At 40.1% G+C, this 22,508-nt stretch overlaps 1 protein-coding gene across 1 annotated transcript in view; it reads right to left on the reverse strand.

Moving 5' to 3' along the window:
* LOC137431444 (periplakin) overlaps positions 1–22,508 on the reverse strand; it is a 135,082-nt gene that overhangs the window by 39,141 nt on the left and 73,433 nt on the right. The window contains exons 7-12 of the mRNA XM_068122769.2: positions 22,326–22,487; positions 19,422–19,529; positions 19,175–19,270; positions 15,769–15,894; positions 15,452–15,598; positions 808–962 (exon numbers count right to left, since the gene is read on the reverse strand). Of these exons, the coding sequence (XP_067978870.2) occupies positions 808–962; positions 15,452–15,598; positions 15,769–15,894; positions 19,175–19,270; positions 19,422–19,529; positions 22,326–22,487 (794 nt within the window). The remainder of the gene's footprint in view (positions 1–807; positions 963–15,451; positions 15,599–15,768; positions 15,895–19,174; positions 19,271–19,421; positions 19,530–22,325; positions 22,488–22,508) is intronic.

Consider the following 22,508-nt stretch of genomic DNA (forward strand, 5'->3'; position numbering starts at 1 on the left):
AAAATCGAATCAATTCGTCCTTGTCACACACACAAATCTCCACCAGGTTTCGTCCAAATCCATCCATAACTTTTTGAGATATCGTGCAAAATATCGTTTTGGGCCATATCCCCCAATGGTGGAGAATCACTTCAAAAATTAAATAATCATTGTATCTGAATCCATATTTAGATCTTCACTAAAATCGAAACAATTCGTCCTTGTCAAGCACACAAACTCTCCACCAAATTTTGTCCAACTCCGTCCATAACTTTTTGAGATATCGTGCAAAATATCATTTTTGGCCCCGTCTCCCAATGGTGAAGAATCACTTAAAAAATTAAATTATTATTATATCTGAATCCATATTCAGATCTTCACTAGAATCGAATCAATTCGTGATGGCAAACACACAAACTCTCCACCAAATTTCGTCCAAATCGGTCCATAACTTGAGGTATTTTGCTGTGTATTGGTTTTGGCCCTGTCTCCTGATGGTGAAGAACCACTTTAAAAATTCTACTAGCCGGATCCGAATTCAGATCTGCATCAAAATCTAATCATTTCGTCCTTGTCACATCCACTACCTCTGTCACGAATCCATCCACAACTTTTGAGATATCCTGTTCGCAGACAAACAGACAGGGGTGAAAACATAACCTCCATCCACCTTTGGTGGCAGAGGTAACAAATAAATAATTCTTGCTCGTCAAATATAATGGTCAACTTTTTGATAGCCACCAATTTTCATGCAATAAAGCTAAAATGGCAAGAATATAAATCAATTTACATTCTTGGTCTCGATGTGTCGAAGTATGTGAAACATACCCTTTGACAAGCTCTATGCTGTGTGGATCTGGTGTCGAAAGATAAAGAAACAAGCTGTGTATGCTTATTTCCTCTTCACTGGGTAATTTTACCAACCACTTCTCCGGTGGTTGAATTTCCTTCACCCATACAGAATCACCCTTTTTCAAGGATACCTGCAAAGGACACACAGGGTGTTTGGGAAGGGTGTTTGGAGAGGAGGATAAGGAAGAAAGTGAAGAGCGACGAAATGCAGTTTGGATTTATGCCAGTAAGAGGAACGACAGATGCGCTTTTCATTGTGAGGCAGTTGCAGGAGAAGTACATGGAGAAGAGGAAGAAGTTGTTTTTTGGGTTTGTTGATCTGGAGAAAGCATTCGATAGGGTTCCACGCAAAGTATTGACATGGGCATTGAGGAAGTTAGGAGTGGAGGAATGGTTGATCAGAGTAGTGATGGCAATGTACAAAAGAGCGCACACAGCTGTAAGGACAAAGGACGGGAACAGTGGTGAGTTTGAGGTGAAGGTGGGAGTGCATCAGGGGTCGGTACTAAGTCCACTACTATTTGTAGCTGTGATGGAGGTGCTGGCTCAGAACGTAAAGGAGGGTTTACCATGGGAGTTGGTGTATGCAGATGATCTGGTGTTGATTGCGGAAAGTATGGATGGACTGAAGGAAAAGATGAACAAGTGGAAGGAATGTATGGAGACAAAAGGTCTGAAGGTGAATATCGGAAAGACGAAGGTGATGGCAAGTGGTAAAGCATGTGGTGAGGTGGAAAGAACTGGGAAGTGGCCGTGTGCTGTGTGCAGGAAGGGTGTCGGAGTGAACTCCATTCAATGTACAATGTGCGCTGAGTGGGTTCATCAAAAATGTAGTGGTCTGAGAGAGTCATTTACCAGTGTGGCAGCTACATTCAAATGTAAGGTGTGCACAGAGGGAGCTGCAGATGGAGGAAATGTTGAGTTGGATCTTGGAGACGGCGTGAAGCTGGAAGGTGTGAAAACATTTTGCTACCTCGGAGACATGCTGAATGGAGAAGGTGGATCAGACTCGGCAACGGTTGCTCGAGTGAGATGTGCATGGAAGAAGTTTCGGGAACTGAGTGGCGTGCTGATGAGGAGGAGAGTGTCGCTGAAGCTGAAGGGAAAGGTGTATGCTGCATGTGTGAGAAGTGTTATGATTTATGGGAGCGAGACATGGGTAATGAACGTAGAGCAGCAACGAAGGCTGTGTGGAAGTGTAACTCAGTGTAACTTATTAATTGGCACTGGTAACTTATTAATTAACACTGGTAATGAAGCAGATACATTTTACCTGCAAACTCTGTGAAAGACGAGTTCGTAAATGAGTGTAAGGAATGTGCCCGAACATGGTAATCTCTTGTCCACCTGGTCACAGCCCCTGGCTGGAGCACCCCCCTATCGTTTGGTAAACGGAACTCACAGCAGGAGGGGAGCGAGCTGATGCCAGGACTTGGTGCATGCATGACCTCGGGGCATTAGCGGAGAAAGGATTAACGTTCAGCGGACAGGGGATTAAGTCCAGTTTGTCCATATAAACGAGAGCAAACGTTGAGTCAAGGGAACTTGTGAGCAGAAGCTCTGACCGACGGAACGGACGAGGACTCATCATCAGACCCTCTGCCCGACGGGAGTGGCGGAGGAACATCGGCCGAACGAGAAGGACCATGCGAAAAGAGTTAACCTGGTCCATTGAATTAAGCGGTATTATTTGGTAATTGGAATGAAGTGAAGAACCAGTTAATAAACCAGACCTTTTGTAAAACCTGTGTCCGGTCATTGGAGTCTTGAGTCTCCCCCACTACTTCCCCTACAATTTGGAGGCACCGCTGACATCAATTGTACAAACAAGTCTTTAAAAGGTGAGTGTGGCTTGTTTTTGTCCAATATGATTTACGAACTTGGAAATAGTTTTGTACATACATGGGGGAGGAGGTGGTCCTGGGGGTTCCTTGCGCACCGATGCCGCGATATAGATGATATGAAGTCACGAATGGTACTTCGATAAACGATTGTACCTATTATTCGTGTTTTTCTAAATGATTTCTGTAAATACGTATTTTTTGTGCTGTCTAAATAAAATGCACCAGGTCGGCGCTGGTCATTAAAGGCCTTACTGTGACCTGGGAGCAAACGGAGCATGCGTGCACCATGCGACCATTTGCTTCCAAGACGTGTAAGGCCGGTACACTCGTTTACACACCCGTACACGTGTAAAGTAGTTTTTTTTTGCACTTGTTCAAAGCACTCGACTTGCTCGGCGTGCGACAGGGAGCCAGGAAATGGAATTATATTTATATATATATATTTTTGCCTCATTCCAATTGATGGTATTGCGACAAAACGGCTTATATCTTTGGAACGACTGGTCGGATTTAGACAAATTAAACGGAATTGTGTAGGACGAAAGCCGTGGGTCCAAAGTAAAAAAAAAAAAAAAAAAAAAAAAAAAAAAAACGAGGGTGGAGGAGAGAATTTTTTTTTCAGTTTTCCCGCCATGTCTAAAACTCGTTCGATCAACAAATAAATTCATGACAGAATACCCCACCTCATGCCGGTCCAGAATTATTGTGAAAGATGGCAATTGGATGAAAATTGCATACCAACACTCCCTCACTGTCCCTCATTGTCCCTCATGTCCATTCCGGCACCCTGTCTCTTGCTCCCGCTCCTTCTCCCTCCCCTCCCTTTAGTTCCCATTGGCGGACGTTTTGCGAGAAGCAAAGCGTTTTGCAGGAAGCTTCCAGGAAACAAAACCAGTGCTGTTGTTTGTTTTTTTGACGAAATTTGTCAGACAGATAGCATGGGTGACACGGACGAAATGATTGGATTTTGGTGAAGACCCAGGTGCGAATCCGGCTACGAGAATTGTTTAAAGTGATTCTTCACCATCAAGAGATCGGGTGAAAAGCGATAAACATTATATTTAACATAATATACTTATTAATGTTATTATTTTAATATTATTCATATATTAAAAAAAAAAAAGTTATGGATGAGTGAATGAACCTGGCGTGCTGATGAGTTGGGGAGGTGACAAGAACACGCCGATTACATTTTGGTTCAGGTCCGAATCCAGATCCGGCCTATCAGTGGGATACAAAACATAAACTGTTCACCAAGGCAGAGATATGCTCTCTACCGAGCGTCGTTCTAGTTGTGTGTTTGTTCGTCTGGGCGATATCTTAGCCATCCTTTGAGCTAGGAAGCTGAAATTTGGGGAAATTGGTGAACAAGTGCTTTTGAAACATAATAATAATAATAATAATAATAATTCTGTATTATTTGGTTAACCAGTTTGTGTGAACCCTCAACTTGTTGTTGGAACTTGCTGTTGGAACTTGCTGTTGGAACTTGTTGTTGGAACTTGTTGTTGGAACTTGTTGTTGGAACTTGTTGTTGGAACTTGCTGTTGGAACTTGCTGTTGGTACTTGCTGTTGGAAATTGTTGTTGGAACTTGTTGTTGGAACTTGTTGTTGGAACTTGTTGTTGGAACTTGCTGTTGGAACTTGCTGTTGGAAATTGTTGTTGGAACTTGTTGTTGGAACTTGCTGTTGGAACTTGCTGTTGGAAATTGTTGTTGGAACTTGTTGTTGGAACTTGTTGTTGGAACTTGCTGTTGGAACTTGCTGTTGGAAATTGTTGTTGGAACTTGTTGTTGGAACTTGTTGTTGGAACTTGCTGTTGGAACTTGCTGTTGGAACTTGTTGTTGGAACTTGTTGTTGGAACTTGTTGTTGGAACTTGCTGTTGGAACTTGCTGTTGGAAATTGTTGTTGGAACTTGTTGTTGGAACTTGTTGTTGGAACTTGCTGTTGGAACTTGCTGTTGGAACTTGCTGTTGGAAATTGTTGTTGGAACTTGTTGTTGGAACTTGTTGTTGGAACTTGCTGTTGGAACTTGCTGTTGGAAATTGTTGTTGGAACTTGTTGTTGGAACTTGTTGTTGGAACTTGTTGTTGGAACTTGCTGTTGGAACTTGTTGTTGGAACTTGTTGTTGGAACGTTTTGGGAACATTCAAATGTTGTGTTTTGCTGACGTTTCCACAACGTCGCCACAACGTTTCACTTTCGTTGTTGCAACGTTTTGCTCCAACGTTTTGGGAACATTTAAATGTTGGGTTTTGCTGACGTTTCCACAACGTCGCCACAACGTTTCACTTTCGTTGTTGCAACGTTTTGCTCCAACGTTTTGGGAACATTTAAATGTTGGGTTTTGCTGACGTTTCCACAACGTCGCCACAACGTTTCACTTTCGTTGTTGCAACGTTTTGCTCCAACGTTTTGGGAACATTCAAATGTTGTGTTTTGCTGACGTTTCCACAACGTCGCCACAACATTTCACTTTCGTTGTTGCAACGTTTTGCTCCAACGTTTTGGGAACATTCAAATGTTGTGTTTTGCTGACGTTTCCACAACGTCGCCACAACGTTTCACTTTCGTTGTTGCAACGTTTTGCTCCAACGTTTTGGGAACATTTAAATGTTGGGTTTTGCTGACGTTTCCACAACGTCGCTACAACGTTTCACTTTCGTTGTTGCAACGTTTTGCTCCAACGTTTTGGGGACACTCAAATGTTAAGTAAATCGGATAAAAATTCACGAGTTATTTAATTATTAGCGATTAATGAAGTACTTATTTAATTAATTACATTTCTTATTAAATTACAGTAATTACATTACAGTAATTACCTGAGGTAATTACATTACAGTAATTACCTGAGGTAATTACAGTAATTACAGTTCCGGTAATTACAGTAATTACAGTAATCATTACAGTAATTGCAGTAATCTTATTACAGTAATTACATTACATTAACTCAGGCACCTTTTGAGTAAGGAAGCTGATATTTGGACATGACACTGACCGAGTGATGTGGCTGTCAAAGAAAATTTTGATTTATTGATTAATCATTTAATAAATTAACTCGTTGATTTATAAATGACTTATTTAATTAAAAGTCCTCAGAGATACATCTTCGGATGAAATACTTGCAGATTGGTTATGCTATGAGCCAATTGATTAAGGAAAATATTTTGTGATGGCCATATTGGCAATTTCGTGGCCATATTCGTGGCAACTCAGTTAGTGCCACTGCACCTTTAAAATGCATCCCTGCGTTCATTTTTCGATCGATTGAGTTGAAATTTTGAACAATCGGATCTGGACTGTCGTTGTTAACGACTCTAGCACGCACTCGTCCAATCAGGATGGAGCGGTATGGTCCCCGGATCATCACTGCCCGCAGTGTTAATTAGTTTTACTTTTTTCTCTCTTGGTCATATAATTTTGAAGACATGCATGTCATGATAGAGGAAATGTTTGTTCTGTAAAACGGAATAAATGTTGTTTATTTGTGTGGGTGTGTATTTTTGTGTATTTTGGATATATTTTCACGACTAATTCCAGTTATCGTCCTGCAAAATGTCTGCTCGTTCTTTTTCCTTTGAGTCGTAAATTCCTGTTGAATTCTCATTAAAATGCGGAATTAAGTACGCTGTGTGATGATGGAGATCCTTGATGACGAATCAGGAATAGTGAATGAGCAAACAAATATCACGGATGGTACACCGGATAAGGAAAATGTAGATGAAACCCCTTTTGCTCAGGTGCTGTGCAGCGCTGCACAAAGATCCATATGAGCGGGGCCTGGGTGCTGTGTAATTAGTACACAAAGAACCAATTACTAGGGTGCTGAATAAACACAAAGATCCATTTTTTGGAGCTGGTTCTCCCGGTGCTGTGATTTATTCAAAGAACCAAATTTTGTAAGAATTAAGATATGATTTGTCGACATTATAAATACTTTAATATATGTAACGATTTTGTAACGATCGTCCTGCAAAAGGTCTGCTCGTTCTTTTTCCTTTGAGTCGTAAAATCCTGTTGAATTCTCATTAAAATGCGGAATTAAGTACGCTGTCTGATGATGGAGATCCTTGATGCGAATCAGGAAAAGTGAATGAGCGGACAAAATTTGGGAGAGGTCTTACACACGGTTTTATCTATTATTCGTGTTTTTTTTCTCTAGCGATCTGTAAATACGGGTTTTTTTGATATTTTTCACACTCAGGAAGAAGTTGAATGATATGATTGGATATTCTTCACACTCAGGAAGAAGTTGAATGATATGATTGGATATTCTTCACACTCAGGAAGAGGTTGAATGATATGATTAGATATTCTTCACACTCAGGAAGAGGTTGAATGATATGATTGGATATTCTTCACACTCAGGAAGAGGTTGAATGATATGATTAGATATTCTTCACACTCAGGAAGAAGTTGAATGATATGATTGGATATTCTTCACACTCAGGAAGAAGTTGAATGATATGATTGGATATTCTTCACACTCAGGAAGAAGTTGAATGATATGATTGGATATTCTTCACACTTATGGAAGAAGTTGAATGATATGATTAGATATTCTTCACACTCAGGAAGAAGTTGAATGATATGATTGGATATTCTTCACACTCAGGAAGAGGTTGAATGATATGATTAGATATTCTTCACACTCAGGAAGAACTTGAATGATATGATTGGATATTCTTCACACTCAGGAAGAAGTTGAATGATATGATTGGATATTCTTCACACTCAGGAAGAAGTTGAATGATATGATTGGATATTCTTCACACTTATGGAAGAAGTTGAATGATATGATTGGATATTCTTCACACTCAGGAAGAGGTTGAATGATATGATTAGATATTCTTCACACTCAGGAAGAAGTTGAATGATATGATTAGATATTCTTCACACTCAGGAAGAAGTTGAATGATATGATTGGATATTCTTCACACTCAGGAAGAAGTTGAATGATATGATTGGATATTCTTCACACTTATGGAAGAAGTTGAATGATATGATTGGATATTCTTCACACTCAGGAAGAAGTTGAATGATATGATTAGATATTCTTCACACTCAGGAAGAAGTTGAATGATATGATTGGATATTCTTCACACTTATGGAAGAAGTTGAATGATATGATTGGATATTCTTCACACTCAGGAAGAAGTTGAATGATATGATTGGATATTCTTCACACTCAGGAACAAGTTGAATGATATGATTGGATATTCTTCACACTCAGGAAGAGGTTGAATGATATGATTGGATATTCTTCACACTCAGGAAGAAGTTGAATGATATGATTGGATATTCTTCACACTCAGGAAGAAGTTGAATGATATGATTGGATATTCTTGACAATCATGGAAGAAGTTGAATGATATGATTGGATATTCTTGATTGATTGAATCTAATTGATTGAATTTAATTGAATAAATTTAACTGAATAAATTGAACTGAATAAATTGAATTGAATATATTGATTGTTTGATTGATGAAAATGCGGTCTCAAGAAAGAAGCTTTGATATCTTTGCGAGATATTATCAATGTGGAGACAACCTGGGAAAATTGAGCAAGGTGGTGAGTTTATATACAGATATATATGTGCGGTTACCATTGTGTGATTTCCCCGTCAACAGAGCGGACACCTGAGGATTCACCCATTTCATACTGACCCTCCGGCTCATCTGCAAATACTGATCTGTCAGATTGGATTGTGCAAAAGCCACAACTGAGGGAGACTCTCTGGAAATCACCGTGTGAACAGGTGGAGAGATCCTTCCTGGAGGTACGAGTGAAGCTTTAGAGGAACCTGGAACAAGCTACAACACATCCAACGCTACTTTGATAAAAGGCAGAATGGGAAATGGAGCCTGCAAGAATACACAAGGACAACCAGAGATTCCACAAAAAGGTACTTGTACACATCATATGTACGACCGTTATGGTGCCGAAGCTATAAGGCAGGTCGAGAATTGGTATTTGTGGACAAAGGGACATGATGAGGAGTTTCCAAGAGATGGTACATTTGAGCGAAGTCGATTGGAAAGATTGGAACAAAGATTGAAAGCCAGGAAGAGACAGAATCTAACGGTAGACTGGCTTGCATTCCATCTTTGGGATGGTGAATCCAGACAACGGGAACAGCAAGAACGGATAACGGATCTAGAACTTAAAATAAAAAGGATACAGGATACAATGGAGGAGACAAATGCACAACTGCCCTCGAAATTAGGAATGAAAGTGACAGTTGTCCCATCTGATTTCCAGTTGTCTCCCCAAAAAGGACGGTACAGAGAATTTTTTCGTGTTTCAGGAGACAACGAGAGATTGCAGTGGCAACTCAGGGATGTAGAGATGCAGCCCAGCAATACAAATGCACAGGTGCACAGACCAGGAAACGACAGAAACCGGTGTTTCGAGTGTGGAAAGATGGGACATTGGAGAAGAAGATGTCCGTATGTCAACAGGAGAACAAGGTCATGGGGCAAACCAAGATCAAGGGTACCAGTGCGTACCGGTACCTCAGACAATGATTAGGCCTTCATTGCTGCAAATCCCAAATGATGATTGGCCTCAACAGATTCGATTACTGGACAAACATGAATAACTGTCGATGATTCTTGGGTCTGAAAAGTTTTCGGAGCAAGAATTATTCATTTTTTCTTTTGCTTGTAAGCAAATTAGTAATTAATTGATCACATGCCGAAATTGGATCTTTTATGTTGGGCACACAATTTTAAATTTACAAAGTTGGAACAATTGCTTTGCAAATTTTAAACCAAGGGACAAGGGTCACATGATGATCAGGTGGGAATGTCGGACTATTGTTTCGCATGATTGATAGGTCAGTGGTCGACTGACATGTAAATGGGTGTGTAGTCAAATTTGGATAAATTATTGTGGGAACTGAAAGGGTAATTTCAATGTGACATCATAGGGGTTTTCTAAGAATAAACTTTTTGGTCCATTTGTGTATTAGCATTTCTAAAATTGAAGGACAAATTTTATGAAATTGAAATAAAATTGACACCCATCTTGATCTGTAAATAATAGTTCCAACGCAAACAAATACGCATAATGCATGTGTGTGTGTATTTTTGTGTGTCAATGTTAGTGTTTTTTATTGTTTTGTGTATCAATCTTACAAGATTGTTGACACCGACAGTGTGCCTGTCTGGAAATGGATAGTTTTATGTGGATAGGATTGAATATGCAGAGAATCCGTAAAATAAATAGAAATATAATTTGATTATGAACATTATCTCTTTTGTCAAGGGAGATGGAATATAAAGATTTGATGTGCTGGGTTATGAGCAGCCATTAATTAATAGTAAAATTGTGAGTAATTTGGGGATTCCATTTTTGATAGAATTTATATGAGAATAACAGCTATTTATTGATACTAGGGCATGCCCGTACTATATATATATCTAAAATTATATCCCCCCCCCCCCTCTATTTACATGAAATGGTTTGGTCCAAAGCGAACGGCTTGCGAGTACGGTGACAATCCCCCCCCTCTATTTACATGAAATGGTTTGGTCCAAAGCGAACGGCTTGCGAGTACGGTGACAATCCCCCCCCCCTCTATTTACATGAAATGGTTTGGTCCAAAGCGAACGGCTTGCGGAGTTTGGTAAAGAAATCGCCATAGCGTGCACGTAATTAGTTTTAAAACATAGTTTAACGGCAACATAGTTTGCCAACGTGAAATAAATGAATACGCTCTCAAATGTGCCGTCCGAGGCAGAGTCTGTTCGCCACGTTCGGCACACGTGATAGCTCGCTGCTCTCTGATTGGTTGAATCGTTTTTTGGACATAGCTCGGTAACTACTTGTCCGATTAATATGAAACCTTGAAAAGGCACATCCTCGGGTCCCCAGCAATATACCTGGCAAGTTTAAAGTATATCGGACCCGTGGTTGTCGAGAAACAGCGGTCACAGACATACATACATACATACATACATACATACATACATACATACACACAGAGATTACTGGAATTATAGATAGATGAGCTTCATAAAAAGAAATGAGGGAGTACAAAATTAGCCAAATTTGGGAGAGGTCTTACACTGACTTCCCAGAATACTCTGCTCACGGATTTATATATACTAGGGCATGCCCGTACTATATATATATCTAAAATTATATCCCCCCCCTCTATTTACATGAAATGGTTTGGTCCATTCGCAAAGCCAAAGCGAACGGCTTGCGAGTACGGTGACAATCCCCCCCCTCTATTTACATGAAATGGTTTGGTCCAAAGCGAACGGCTTGCGGAGTTTGGTAAATAAATCGCCATAGCTCGGTAACTACTTCTCCGATTAATATGAAACCTTGAAAAGGCACATCCTCGGGTCCCCAGCAATATACCTGGCAAGTTTCAAGTATATCGGACCCGTGGTTGTCGAGAAACAGCGGTCACAGACAAACGACACACACACATACACACACACATACACACACACATACACACAGAGATTACTGGAATTATAGATATATATATATATATATATATATATATATATATATACTTGAATTTTATCAGCATATAAATTGTGCTGCATGTATGGTTGTGTATTAGGCATAGATGATATGGGAAAATAGTAAAGAATATCTTGCTGGTTGGAACTATTGTGAGTTTTAAAACGGAATGCATTGTGAATCTTAAACCAAGGGGCAGACATGAACGCGCTGTTACGTTATTTATACTCAGAACGCGATGTCACGTGTACCTGCAACATATTTGTTAAACTCGCACACCTATATTGGCATACTGGTGTCAGTAGTACTCACTGGGTGCATAGAAATGGATGAGCAACAGTTAAGGGGGTTTAAAATAAAAACACTTACTTGGATATTTTCTACAAAAGTATGGGTTTCAATAAGTGGTAGCTGTACACATGGGATTCATCAAATTAAGTTTTGGAGTTCAAACAAAGTCACTGGTTAACAGATGGGAATGGATAGTAAATAAATTTTTCGATGCTGGGTAAATGAAGTGAGATATTACAAAGACTTATTAGAGCTATTGTTCTTCCCTGCAGCAGTGGGAGAAAATTTAGATCCAACATAATGAATCTATAAATGAATGTGATAGGGATAATATCCTCAATTTGTACTAATTATTTGATTGTGGGTAAAGGAATTAATTTATCGTAGTGGATTGTTAACAAGCAGCCTGAAATGTCCTGAGAGTGTGCATCCATGTAATCAGAAATCCCAGATTTGTTTTTTACAAACAACATTTTGGTAGAGATCTTATGTGGACGAATACTTGCTTGATAGATAAAAACGGTACTGCATGTTGGCAGCCACTTCGGTGGCCATTTAGGCCGAACAAATAGGAAAAAACTGTAATTGAATATGTAATTTACAGATGAGTATTTGGGAAGTAAAAAGGGAATTTATTGATTTGGGAGACATTTTTCGAAGGTTTATTAAAGTGTTGCAATATGACATTTGGCAAGGAAAATTATTGGATGGGAAAATTAGATCTGTTTATAAAATGAGTTTGTTGACCCATTGAAGTTAATTCTTTGAATTGTTGTTTAATTAGCATTTTGAGTTCAAATTGGAAATAGTTTGGTAGAGCTTTGGTTAAAACCTTTGGTTGCAGTGTTTTGGAACAAATTGATAAACCGTAGGAGGTTGATAAGAATAGAAACAAATATGGACCTAAAATAGAAAGATTGTTATGATGATATGAATAATACCGAGATTAAAAGAATGAATCAAGTGATGTTGCAAATGAATAGTGAATACAGTAGAATTAAGATAATGGCATAACGACAATGTTATGAGTTGTGTCAATTACAATATCAGTGAACTCATATCACCACGAGTGATACACTGTTAGGAAAAAAAGAGGGAAAAGAAAAAGTGGAGAGGAATTATGGTAATAATACATTATGTTTAATTTGTTGGTTTGGGAAAATTGTTGTTGGGAATTAGGTATTCCCATTTGTGATTGTAATCATATACAATGCTATTCTTAGTTTAGTAATAAAATACATACCTGATTGAATATTATTTGTGTGACGCATATAAATGAATATAACTTTTGTGTTAAGGAAAAACAACAAATTGTTGAATGTGAAACTGTCGGAAGATATACATGATTATGCTGATTTCATGGTAAGATGTACCCTATCTGATTCAGTGTGTGCGGAAAGCAGATTCAGATGTGACTGAGCATAAGGATAAGACGAGATCACATTTTGGAGGGATTGCTAACGGAATTGGGAAGAAGTTCGAGAAAGAAAATTTGTGGCTAAAAAATGAAGTTAATCATGGCATACACCCTCTTTCTCAAAGAATGATGAAGACATTCTCCCGTGTAACTTGGAGATGAATGCTTACCTTCACCAAGGAAATTTATGTGACCATTTGCCTGGATCACACTGCAACATATGAAAGAAAGGCGATCACTTACTCTTGTTCGAAGGCTTCGAACATTCACCACATCAGAAGTTGCAGGATAACGACATTTTACCTGCAACCTCTGTGAAATGCGGGGACATATGTTATTACTTCACCAACGTCCGGGGAACCAGCATGGAGCTGCAAAAAACGGCTGTGCCCTTGTCACAACAGCTGTGCACGATTCTGCTGGTTGCTCCTGGTAAGGACCATGAATGACCTGAACACCATGGTCCCAACATCATTGTGGATGCATCCGGCATCCCTGTTCCACATCTTGCTGGCCAATCAACGTCACACCAATACTTGCTGCCCACTCACAATGAGGGAGGAGGCAAGTCGACTACAACTGGGTGAAGGCCTTGTTCAGGAATTACTATGGTTTACAGCAAAAAGTGGCAAGAATGCTACAAGGAGAGCAGGGTCAGTCTATGACTCCGCAATGTTACCACAACAGCGAAATCCTTCACGAAGTAGTGCAGGAGCTATGAAGACATTAGGAGAAAATGTTTCATACCAGGATTCAAACACAAGTGATCAGCCCTTCCTTTCAAACAAAGTCAACATTTGTGTGGAGGCAAACGTTTTTTGCCAGATGGTGCAGATGCTTTACAAAACTTGAAAATGAAGTGAAATTGTTGTATCTTGGTGATGGTGAAGTGTTGTTTTGAAAATATATTTGTGATGCAAATGCAATAGATTGAACGATATGGAAGGAGTCAATGACCAACGAAATGTTTTGTGATTCTTGCAGGATGACGGTGTATGCCCAAGGGAATTTGATTACCAAAGTGATTGATTATTTACTTATACTTGTAATGATGTTTACTTGTAGTGATTGATTGTTTACTTATATTGATGTTTAGATTAATGGTTAATATAAACAAAAACAAAAAGATGAGGGAATTGTGGAAGTGTAACTCAGTGTAACTTATTAATTGGCACTGGTAACTTATTAATTAACACTGGTAACAAAGCAGATACATTTTACCTGCAAACTCTGTGAAAGACGAGTTCGTAAATGAGTGTAAGGAATGTGCCCGAACATGGTAATCTCTTGTCCACCTGGTCACAGCCCCTGGCTGGAGCACCCCCCTATCGTTTGGTAAACGGAACTCACAGCAGGAGGGGAGCGAGCTGATGCCAGGACTTGGTGCATGCATGACCTCGGGGCATTAGCGGAGAAAGGATTAACGTTCAGCGGACAGGGGATTAAGTCCAGTTTGTCCATATAAACGAGAGCAAACGTTGAGTCAAGGGAACTTGTGAGCAGAAGCTCTGACCGACGGAACGGACGAGGACTCATCATCAGACCCTCTGCCCGACGGGAGTGGCGGAGGAACATCGGCCGAACGAGAAGGACCATGCGAAAAGAGTTAACCTGGTCCATTGAATTAAGCGGTATTATTTGGTAATTGGAATGAAGTGAAGAACCAGTTAATAAACCAGACCTTTTGTAAAACCTGTGTCCGGTCATTGGAGTCTTGAGTCTCCCCCACTACTTCCCCTACAGCTGGAAAGGGTGGAAATGCGAATGGTTCGATGGATGTGCGGAGTATCGTTGAGAGAGAGGAAGACAAATGATGAATTGCGAAAGATGATGGGAATATTGCCTGTGATTGATGCTGTGAAGAGGAACAGGTTGAGATGGTTTGGTCATGTGTTGAGGAAGGATGAAAGTGACTGGTTGAGAAGAGTGATGGAAGTTAATGTAGAAGGATGTAGAGGACGGGGAAGACCGAGAAAGACTTGGCTAAAGATGGTGGAAGAAGAAATGCGGGCAAGGGGGTTAACAAGGAGAGATGCAGAAAATAGGGCAAAATGGAGAAGATTGTCATGGGGACCGCAAGGCTAACCCCCGCTCTAGCAGGGAAAATGGCCTTAAAATGCATGTTGTTGTTGTGTTGTATACAGAATCACCCTTTTTCAAGGATACCTGCAAAGGACACACAGGGATGGCAATGGAATGCCATAAGATAAAAGGATGTAGTGCTTCATTAAATGAGTCGAAACACGAACTGGTAATATTTCTGGACAGATGGAAGCTCATGGGATATGACTTTCAATCAACCGATCATGGCGATCTGTCTCTTCATCGAGGGACAGTTAGGAAATATTAGTTCCTTTGAAATTTTGTTCTGTATCACAGGAAACCTTTCACAGAAAAAAACTTAGATTTTAAATGCTAATAAGGAATTGATGAAGAAACCAAAAAGCAATTATTTATTATGTATGGCGAATACAATTTTCAGACACACTGAAGAAAGAAGCAATGTGGGTAAGGAAGGAAGAATGCCAAAGAAAGATTGCAGTGCATATGAGGGGTTGGAATAAAAGGACAAATACTCACCTCATCTTGAGCAAAGTCACAAACCAACTCTGCCAGGATGGGTTCGGGAGACTGATCCCGACGTAAGCGGAGAGGTGAGATTTTTTGAGCCATCCTTCTCAGGTCCTCCAATGAAAATGCACAATTTTCAAGTTCCGTTTCCCGATTCTGTTGCGTAACGTTGACCAGAAATATCCATGCACACAGACACGCACACAGAGTTTGACAACAACATTGTTTTGTTCACAAAGGTGCATGGCAGGTACACATTTTCAACTGCAAGGTATAAAAGTAAACCTGAGGCACTCATGAAGTAGTCTAAGTACTGAGAGCTTTACCTGAAGGTCCTTCAGCAGAAACTCAACACGAGTGATGTGATCTCCAGGTTCTGGAGTAAAATGGCGTTTAAGCTCAATGCCTTGCCTTCCCACCAACCCCAGGTACTGCTGAACACTATTTCGCAGCTGCGGAAGAACATCATGCCAACTTGTTTGAATGGCTGCTTCACAATGAGATAAGGCAATGATGAAGGAAATACAAGGAAAACATGTACTGGATTATCCCAGGACGTTTCACTTCTCCCCACCTACAAAACTCCATATACGGGATGGCTATAAAACAATGAGAAATTTACAGTTGTGATTGAAAAGTACGAGTATTCATGTGTTTGAAAGACCTATGTATTCATCAAATATGAACAATACGTGTTGAACATGTATTCGCCATGGTCAACATGTTCAATCCAACCAGTGGGAGGAAACGATTCATGACTCTGCGACGCTAGTTTTCATAGATTCCATAACTTTTGCTTTCAGCTCCATGAGACTTTGTGTAAATGCTTAAATCTTCATTTATATCCCGTAAGAAAATAAAGCAAGAATTTAAGTCAGGGCTCAAGTAGGCATTAATTCCACATTTGTGCCAATTACAAACACTGTCCTACTCTTTTGTTCCATTGGTAAGTGAACTTTAAATCGCTGTGTGCAAAAATGCATTGAACATTTTTTTGTTACACAAGATTCTCCTTATGAATGATAAATATCAATGGTAATCAGGGCCAACAACCTCGTACACACATGCCAGCTCATACCTACCGCTCAATACAGGTCTACCTTACCTTGCCACAGCCACTGTGCCGTGCTCTCTCTCACTTCCTCCAAGTGCTTATTTAATTATTTTTGAGCTGGGTAGGTGTTCCCATTTGTATAACCATTCTGGTCAATATGCTACATACTAGATACACTCTGATTAGAATACATCGATGCTTGATCTCAGGATTAATTATTTTACCTTTAAGCAGTATGCGCTCTGGATCCATCTCCTGCACTTCCATGTCCAAAAAAAAAAAACCCCACTCTGTCAATCCCATTTAATAATAATAATAATAAAGGAGTCTTATATAGCCCCATCAAGCAGAGTAAACGACCCTCATGGCGCTTTACATTATCATGCGAACGCACACACACCGCACACACATACACAAACATACACACACACAGACACACCTTCACTCTTGCCCTATTCCTCTCCCTCCCCATTCAAGACCCACAGATGTGTACTCCCCCCTCCTCCTCCCCTCCCTCCCCCGCACATGTACACAGACATACTCTCGATCTCTGTCCCACCTCAAACCAAAGGGAAAACGGGACTGAGACTTTGAAAGACTTGTGAAACAGATAGGTTTTGAGGGAGGTTCTAAAGGCAGGAAGAGAGTCAACATGTCGAACAGAGATCATTCAATATTTATCGAACATTTCATATCTTAACTACTTCTAGTGTCTTGACAGGATATTATGTCTTTATTGACAAGGCACAGTTTTTCTTACAACTTCTACTCATAATATAACTTTAACATGATTTTAAACCTACTGAAGGTGGATGGAGGTTATGTTTTCACCTTTCTCTATCTGGCTGTCTGTTTGTCTGTGAGCAAGATATCTCAAAAAGTTGTGGATGGATTAGGATGAAATTTGGCGGAGACGTTGGGTGTGTGACAAGGACAAAATGACTAGATTTTGGTGAAAAACCGGATCCAGATCCGGCTTGTAGCATTATTAAAGTGATTCTTCAACATTGAGTGATAGGGCTAAAACCGACATAGAGCAGGATATCTCAAAAAGTTATGGACGGATTCGGACGAAACTTGGTGGACAGGTTGGGTGTGTGACGAGACCGAATCTATTCGCTTTTGGTGGAGATCTGAATATGGATTCGGATACCAGAATTATTTAATCTTTGAGTGATTCTTCACCTTTGAGAGATCAGGTGAAAAGTGATAATATATAACATGATATTTTAAAAAGTTATGGATGAGTTATGACAAAACTTGGTGGACGAGTTGGTCAGGTGAAGAGAACAAGCCGATTCGATTTTGGTTCAGGTCCGAATCCAGATCTGGCCCATCAGTGGGATACAAAACATAAACTGTTCAGCCTGGCGGAGGTATGCGCTCCACCGAGTGCCGTTCTAGTTTGTTTAGAATTTAAATTGAACCTTCTTTAATGCATAATCAATATTTTATATAAGGTAACCAAAGATGAGCACAGTGCTCTAGATGTGGGATTACCAATAACTATGCAAAGCTCGTGCTTCTTCAGACTGAAACACAATGTTCTTCTGAAGGCATCATTTAATCTCGCTTGCCTTATTATTAATATAATAGCTGCCTGTCTGCTTTGCTTGCTGATTCTTCCATTATTATTCCTAAATCTATTTCCTGAGGCGCTTGCTGCAGAATCTTCCAAAAGAAACATATCTTTAATGGTAATATTTCTACCTACACCCATTGCTTTACATTTCTCTCGATTAAATGCAATTTGCCATTCACTGGCCAATTTGACTTTAAAATCATATTAATTACACGGTGCCATAATGGTTAGAGTGTCTGCTCTGAGTCTGGGAGGTCGGTAATTTGAACCCTGGCTGAGTTATACCAAAGATTTAAAAAGGTTGCAGGGTTGTACATGTACATAAAATTGTACATAAAAAGGTTGTACATGCTGCTTAAAAAAAAAAAAAGGTTGCTTGACATTCAGCATTTAAAAAGGATAGGGCACGCACAAACAAGCATAAGTCGGTAATGATAGCGCATAGAAGTTGCTTGTAAGGAAACTCTTGTAAGTTTCTTGTAAATTACGACATATTCTGCAACATTTTCTCTTCTTCCTACGATTTTAGCTTCAGCCTGGTGTTGGCTTAGCGGTTCAGGTGCGGCTTGGGATCCTAGGATCCTGGGTTTGAATACTGGTCGATCGCTGAATTAACACCAGGGGGGTTTACTCAGCTTGTCATCCTTCCGAGGTCGACAAATTGAGTACCAGTTCACTGGTAATTCCCTGTGTGTTGCAAGAGGCGACCAATAGGGTTGGTGGCAGGAAGGGCATCCGACCATAAAACATTGCTTCAAAAAGGGGACCACGGTGCCCGAAAAATGCAAACCCCCTGCTCTGCGTGGAAAAATGGCCTCTAAAGGTGGTTCCTACGATTTTAGCTTACCCTCTAACGTAGTGTCCTATGAAAATTTGGATACATTCATCCTACCTCTAAATTAAATCATTTATATCAATAGGAATAGCAATGGCCTCAAGTACCTCATGAGTTATGACTCAGTAATTGTCCATTTATACGTGATCAATTCTCCTGCAAAATATTTTGAATCAAGTTATAATAATTAACCTTAAACAACATAATTGAGTTGTCTTGATGAAACGGACAAGGAAGGGTAATACAAGTGTTGACACTCACGGCCTGATAGTCCTTCAAGGCCTGCAAATGCACTTCTTCCGCGACAAGAAAATTGAGGAAATGATTCCAGTCACTATCAATTGCATCCAGGTAGACCTGCAGATATCATGGGAGTGAGAGGAAGTTTAATGGTCACAAAGGCCACAAAATGTATTGCCTTGGATAAGCAGAGGATTTTGTGTAGAAGAAGAAAACAAATATTTATGAAATATACAACAACACAGCAAAATGAAACTTCAAAGTGTACCTGACATGTTTCTTTGGCTGGATGGTGCTCCGCTATTAATTTCCTGCCTTCCACCTGCAGGACGCTGATGTTTTTCTCTTCATTCACAACATCGTCGACTAGTGTTCGCTGCAAATAGAGATAACATGATGTGACCAAGCAGATTAATAACCATTTTGGAGAATTTGAATATCAATGGCCAAAGTTTCCATGCAAACCCAGATAAGCAACATATTTGTCTCAAAGTACGAGGATGAAATCATAATTCAATCATTAATTATTTCATTCCCAAGCATTCTTTAAGCTTGTGCAAATTTCACAAACACCTTGACCATGCTTGATTGCTGGTGCTGGAGGGAAAGGGCAGGGGATGGGAGGGGGGGGTGGGGTGGGGGAAAGGGGGTGGGCAGAGCTGGCTGTTGATTTGACATCATTCCTGCCAATATAGCTATATATACAGTCGGACCCGGCTATTCACAGGGGATACATTCCTAGAAAATCTGCGAATAGTGAAACTCGTGAATAGCGCGGCATTGTTTCAATGGAAAAAGGGGGAGATAGGTTCCTGAGTCGTGAAAATCCGCAAATAGAGAGGACCAAACCGTGAACAGAGGCAAAATCCACGAATGGTGACGCAAATCCCGAAAATGTCGAAGATAATCCGCGAAGGTTGATGAACGTCCCAGAAATGGTGAGATAAAACCTGCGAATGTTGGCAATAATCCACGAATGTCGATGAAAATCCGCAAATGAATGCCGTGCCATTGTTTCAATGGGGAAAAGGGAGACAGCTAATTGCACTAATATATACTGTGGAGTGTTTTCATTCTGTAAAGTAACTTGCAGGGATGACGTGTTATGCAGCTGGTGGGATATCACATGAAGCAATGTTTACCTGTAAACGGTGGACACATGAAGTGACAGTTTGAACAGTGGGATATCCCGTGAAACATTGTTTACCTGTGAATGGTGGAATATCACGTGAAGCTATTCAGTGTGAACGGCGGGATATCTCGCGTAAGCCGTGAAAACGCGAAACACATGGCAGCAAATGCAGGAGCAGGTCATGCTTGCGGCTCGTACAATGTTTTTTTTTGCGTATATCCAGCTGCTTTAGGCATGGCTGGTGAAAGATGGGTTTTATAAATACTGTATGTCAAGCTAACGGCTTGTGATTTTTTTTATGTGTGCCCCTGAAAAAACGTGAATTCGAGGAACACGGCCGCAAATAGGAAAACCCCCTCCACCTCCCCCCCGCCCTCCGCTATTTCACGGAACACAGCCGCAAACAGAGAAAAAAAAACCAAACCGCGAGATCGTGGGACACTTTTCCGCGAATGGAGAAACAGGTCGCATTTTATCACTCACTAATACAATGGAACCCACGAATAGCGGACTGCGAATAGCGGGGTCCGAATGCAAATGGGCCAATAGGGGATATTAAAAGGCAAAAGCAGGAGAGCTTTTGGAGGATTACAAATTGGAGTAATACGGTGGCCCTCTGCAAAGTGCATGTATCAGATTGTTTTGCAAAGCATGTTTTTTCCTTGTCGTTTGTTTTAACTTGCTTAAGAGAGAATCGTTTTGCCTTTGTTGTGATTCTTCTCGCCAGCACCTTGTTCTTGTCTATTCTCCCTCTGTCATCAAGATTGTTTTTGCTTAATGATTGCTTTGTGTTTTTGCTTGTTTTGGAAAAAAAAAAAATCATTGGGTGGTAATGTAAGGATGAGGTGGAAATTTTGTTTTCTGATATGTGCTTGGAGAGTTACATCGATAATGGTTCATAATTCTTCTATAATTCTCTGGATGTTCCACTTTCAAACGGAATTTTCCAGACGTTTGAAAAATCACTTCCCAAATCTTTGGCGATCTGTCATTTTAAGAATATCAGGGGTAAAAAGTGCAGATTCAATTTGCACCACTTGGATGTCCCTCAGCTCCGCACAATAATCAATGCAAATATACTCACCATAATGGCTGCCAATAGCAAGTTCGCTGGTGTGGGGGGCCTTTCCCTTTCCATCACAAAAAAAATTGAACTACCATCGCATTTCCTGCATTTTAAGGGTTATTTCACAAACAGGATGCCTAAGTAATACCCTTTATCTATTGTTTTGCAAATATTAAAACATTTTAAGCACAAACCCAGTCCCACAGCTTAACCTTGTACCAGCAATCATTGAATGTTCCAGTATTTGAACTTCATCTGTTAAACATCATCTGCTCAGTCTTGATCTGGCATTTTCTGTGCCAAACCTTTTCACTTGCAGTTTTTGATTTTTCTTATTTTTCTGGGCATCCTTGGTCATACAGAGTCATTCCTTGGCTTATCTTATGAAACGACATCTTATCTTAGCCACCTAAAAGACCTTCATCCACTGCTTATCAGCTGCGTATTTCAACTTAGCATATGCTAAAGTCAAATAAAACCTTATTTGATAACAACAAAGAGACCTGCGATGACTTCCCAAAAAGGGCAGTATGCAATGGCCACTACATGGATATTCACAGGTTTATATAACCACCTACGTCCTAGGGTTTTTGGACCACCCATGGACAACCTATGATTTGGTTTATATAACCACCTATGCCTTAATAATGCTTTATCAACAACACATAAAATGGTTTATCTGAAACTTTATGCAAAGTCTTTACATGCACAGACACTATGAATGTAAGGGTGCTCAAATATTTAAACAAAAACTTCACTATTCTAGATTTGTGACACTATATTGGGAAGTAAATTATCAAATTACCTGTGCACAGCACATACCTAGATTTGTGACATGACAGACTCTCTCCTAGAGGTATTACACAAAATGCCATGGTCTAGGATTCAAGGAAGTGAATGTTTGAGTATATAGTTCACACTCTGGCACCTGGTTTGTGCAATATATCTCATATATGCAAAATAAAAAGCTGCACCTGGTGCAGAAGACCTCGGGTGTCATACTCGGTGTTGCGATCGCTCCAATCAATGTGCAGCCGCTCAGATTGCTGCGTGTCCAACCAGATGAGCTCACGCGTGCATTTCTCCATGAAGCTGTGCAGGTCAGTTAGCTGTTTGTCATACCTTTTTGCGTCATCCTACATCAAACAAAATGGTGA

The sequence above is a fragment of the Myxine glutinosa genome, chromosome 1, assembly GCF_964187855.1.
Source record: "Myxine glutinosa chromosome 1, kmMyxGlut1.1, whole genome shotgun sequence".
NCBI classification, from domain to species: Eukaryota; Metazoa; Chordata; class Myxini; order Myxiniformes; family Myxinidae; genus Myxine; species Myxine glutinosa.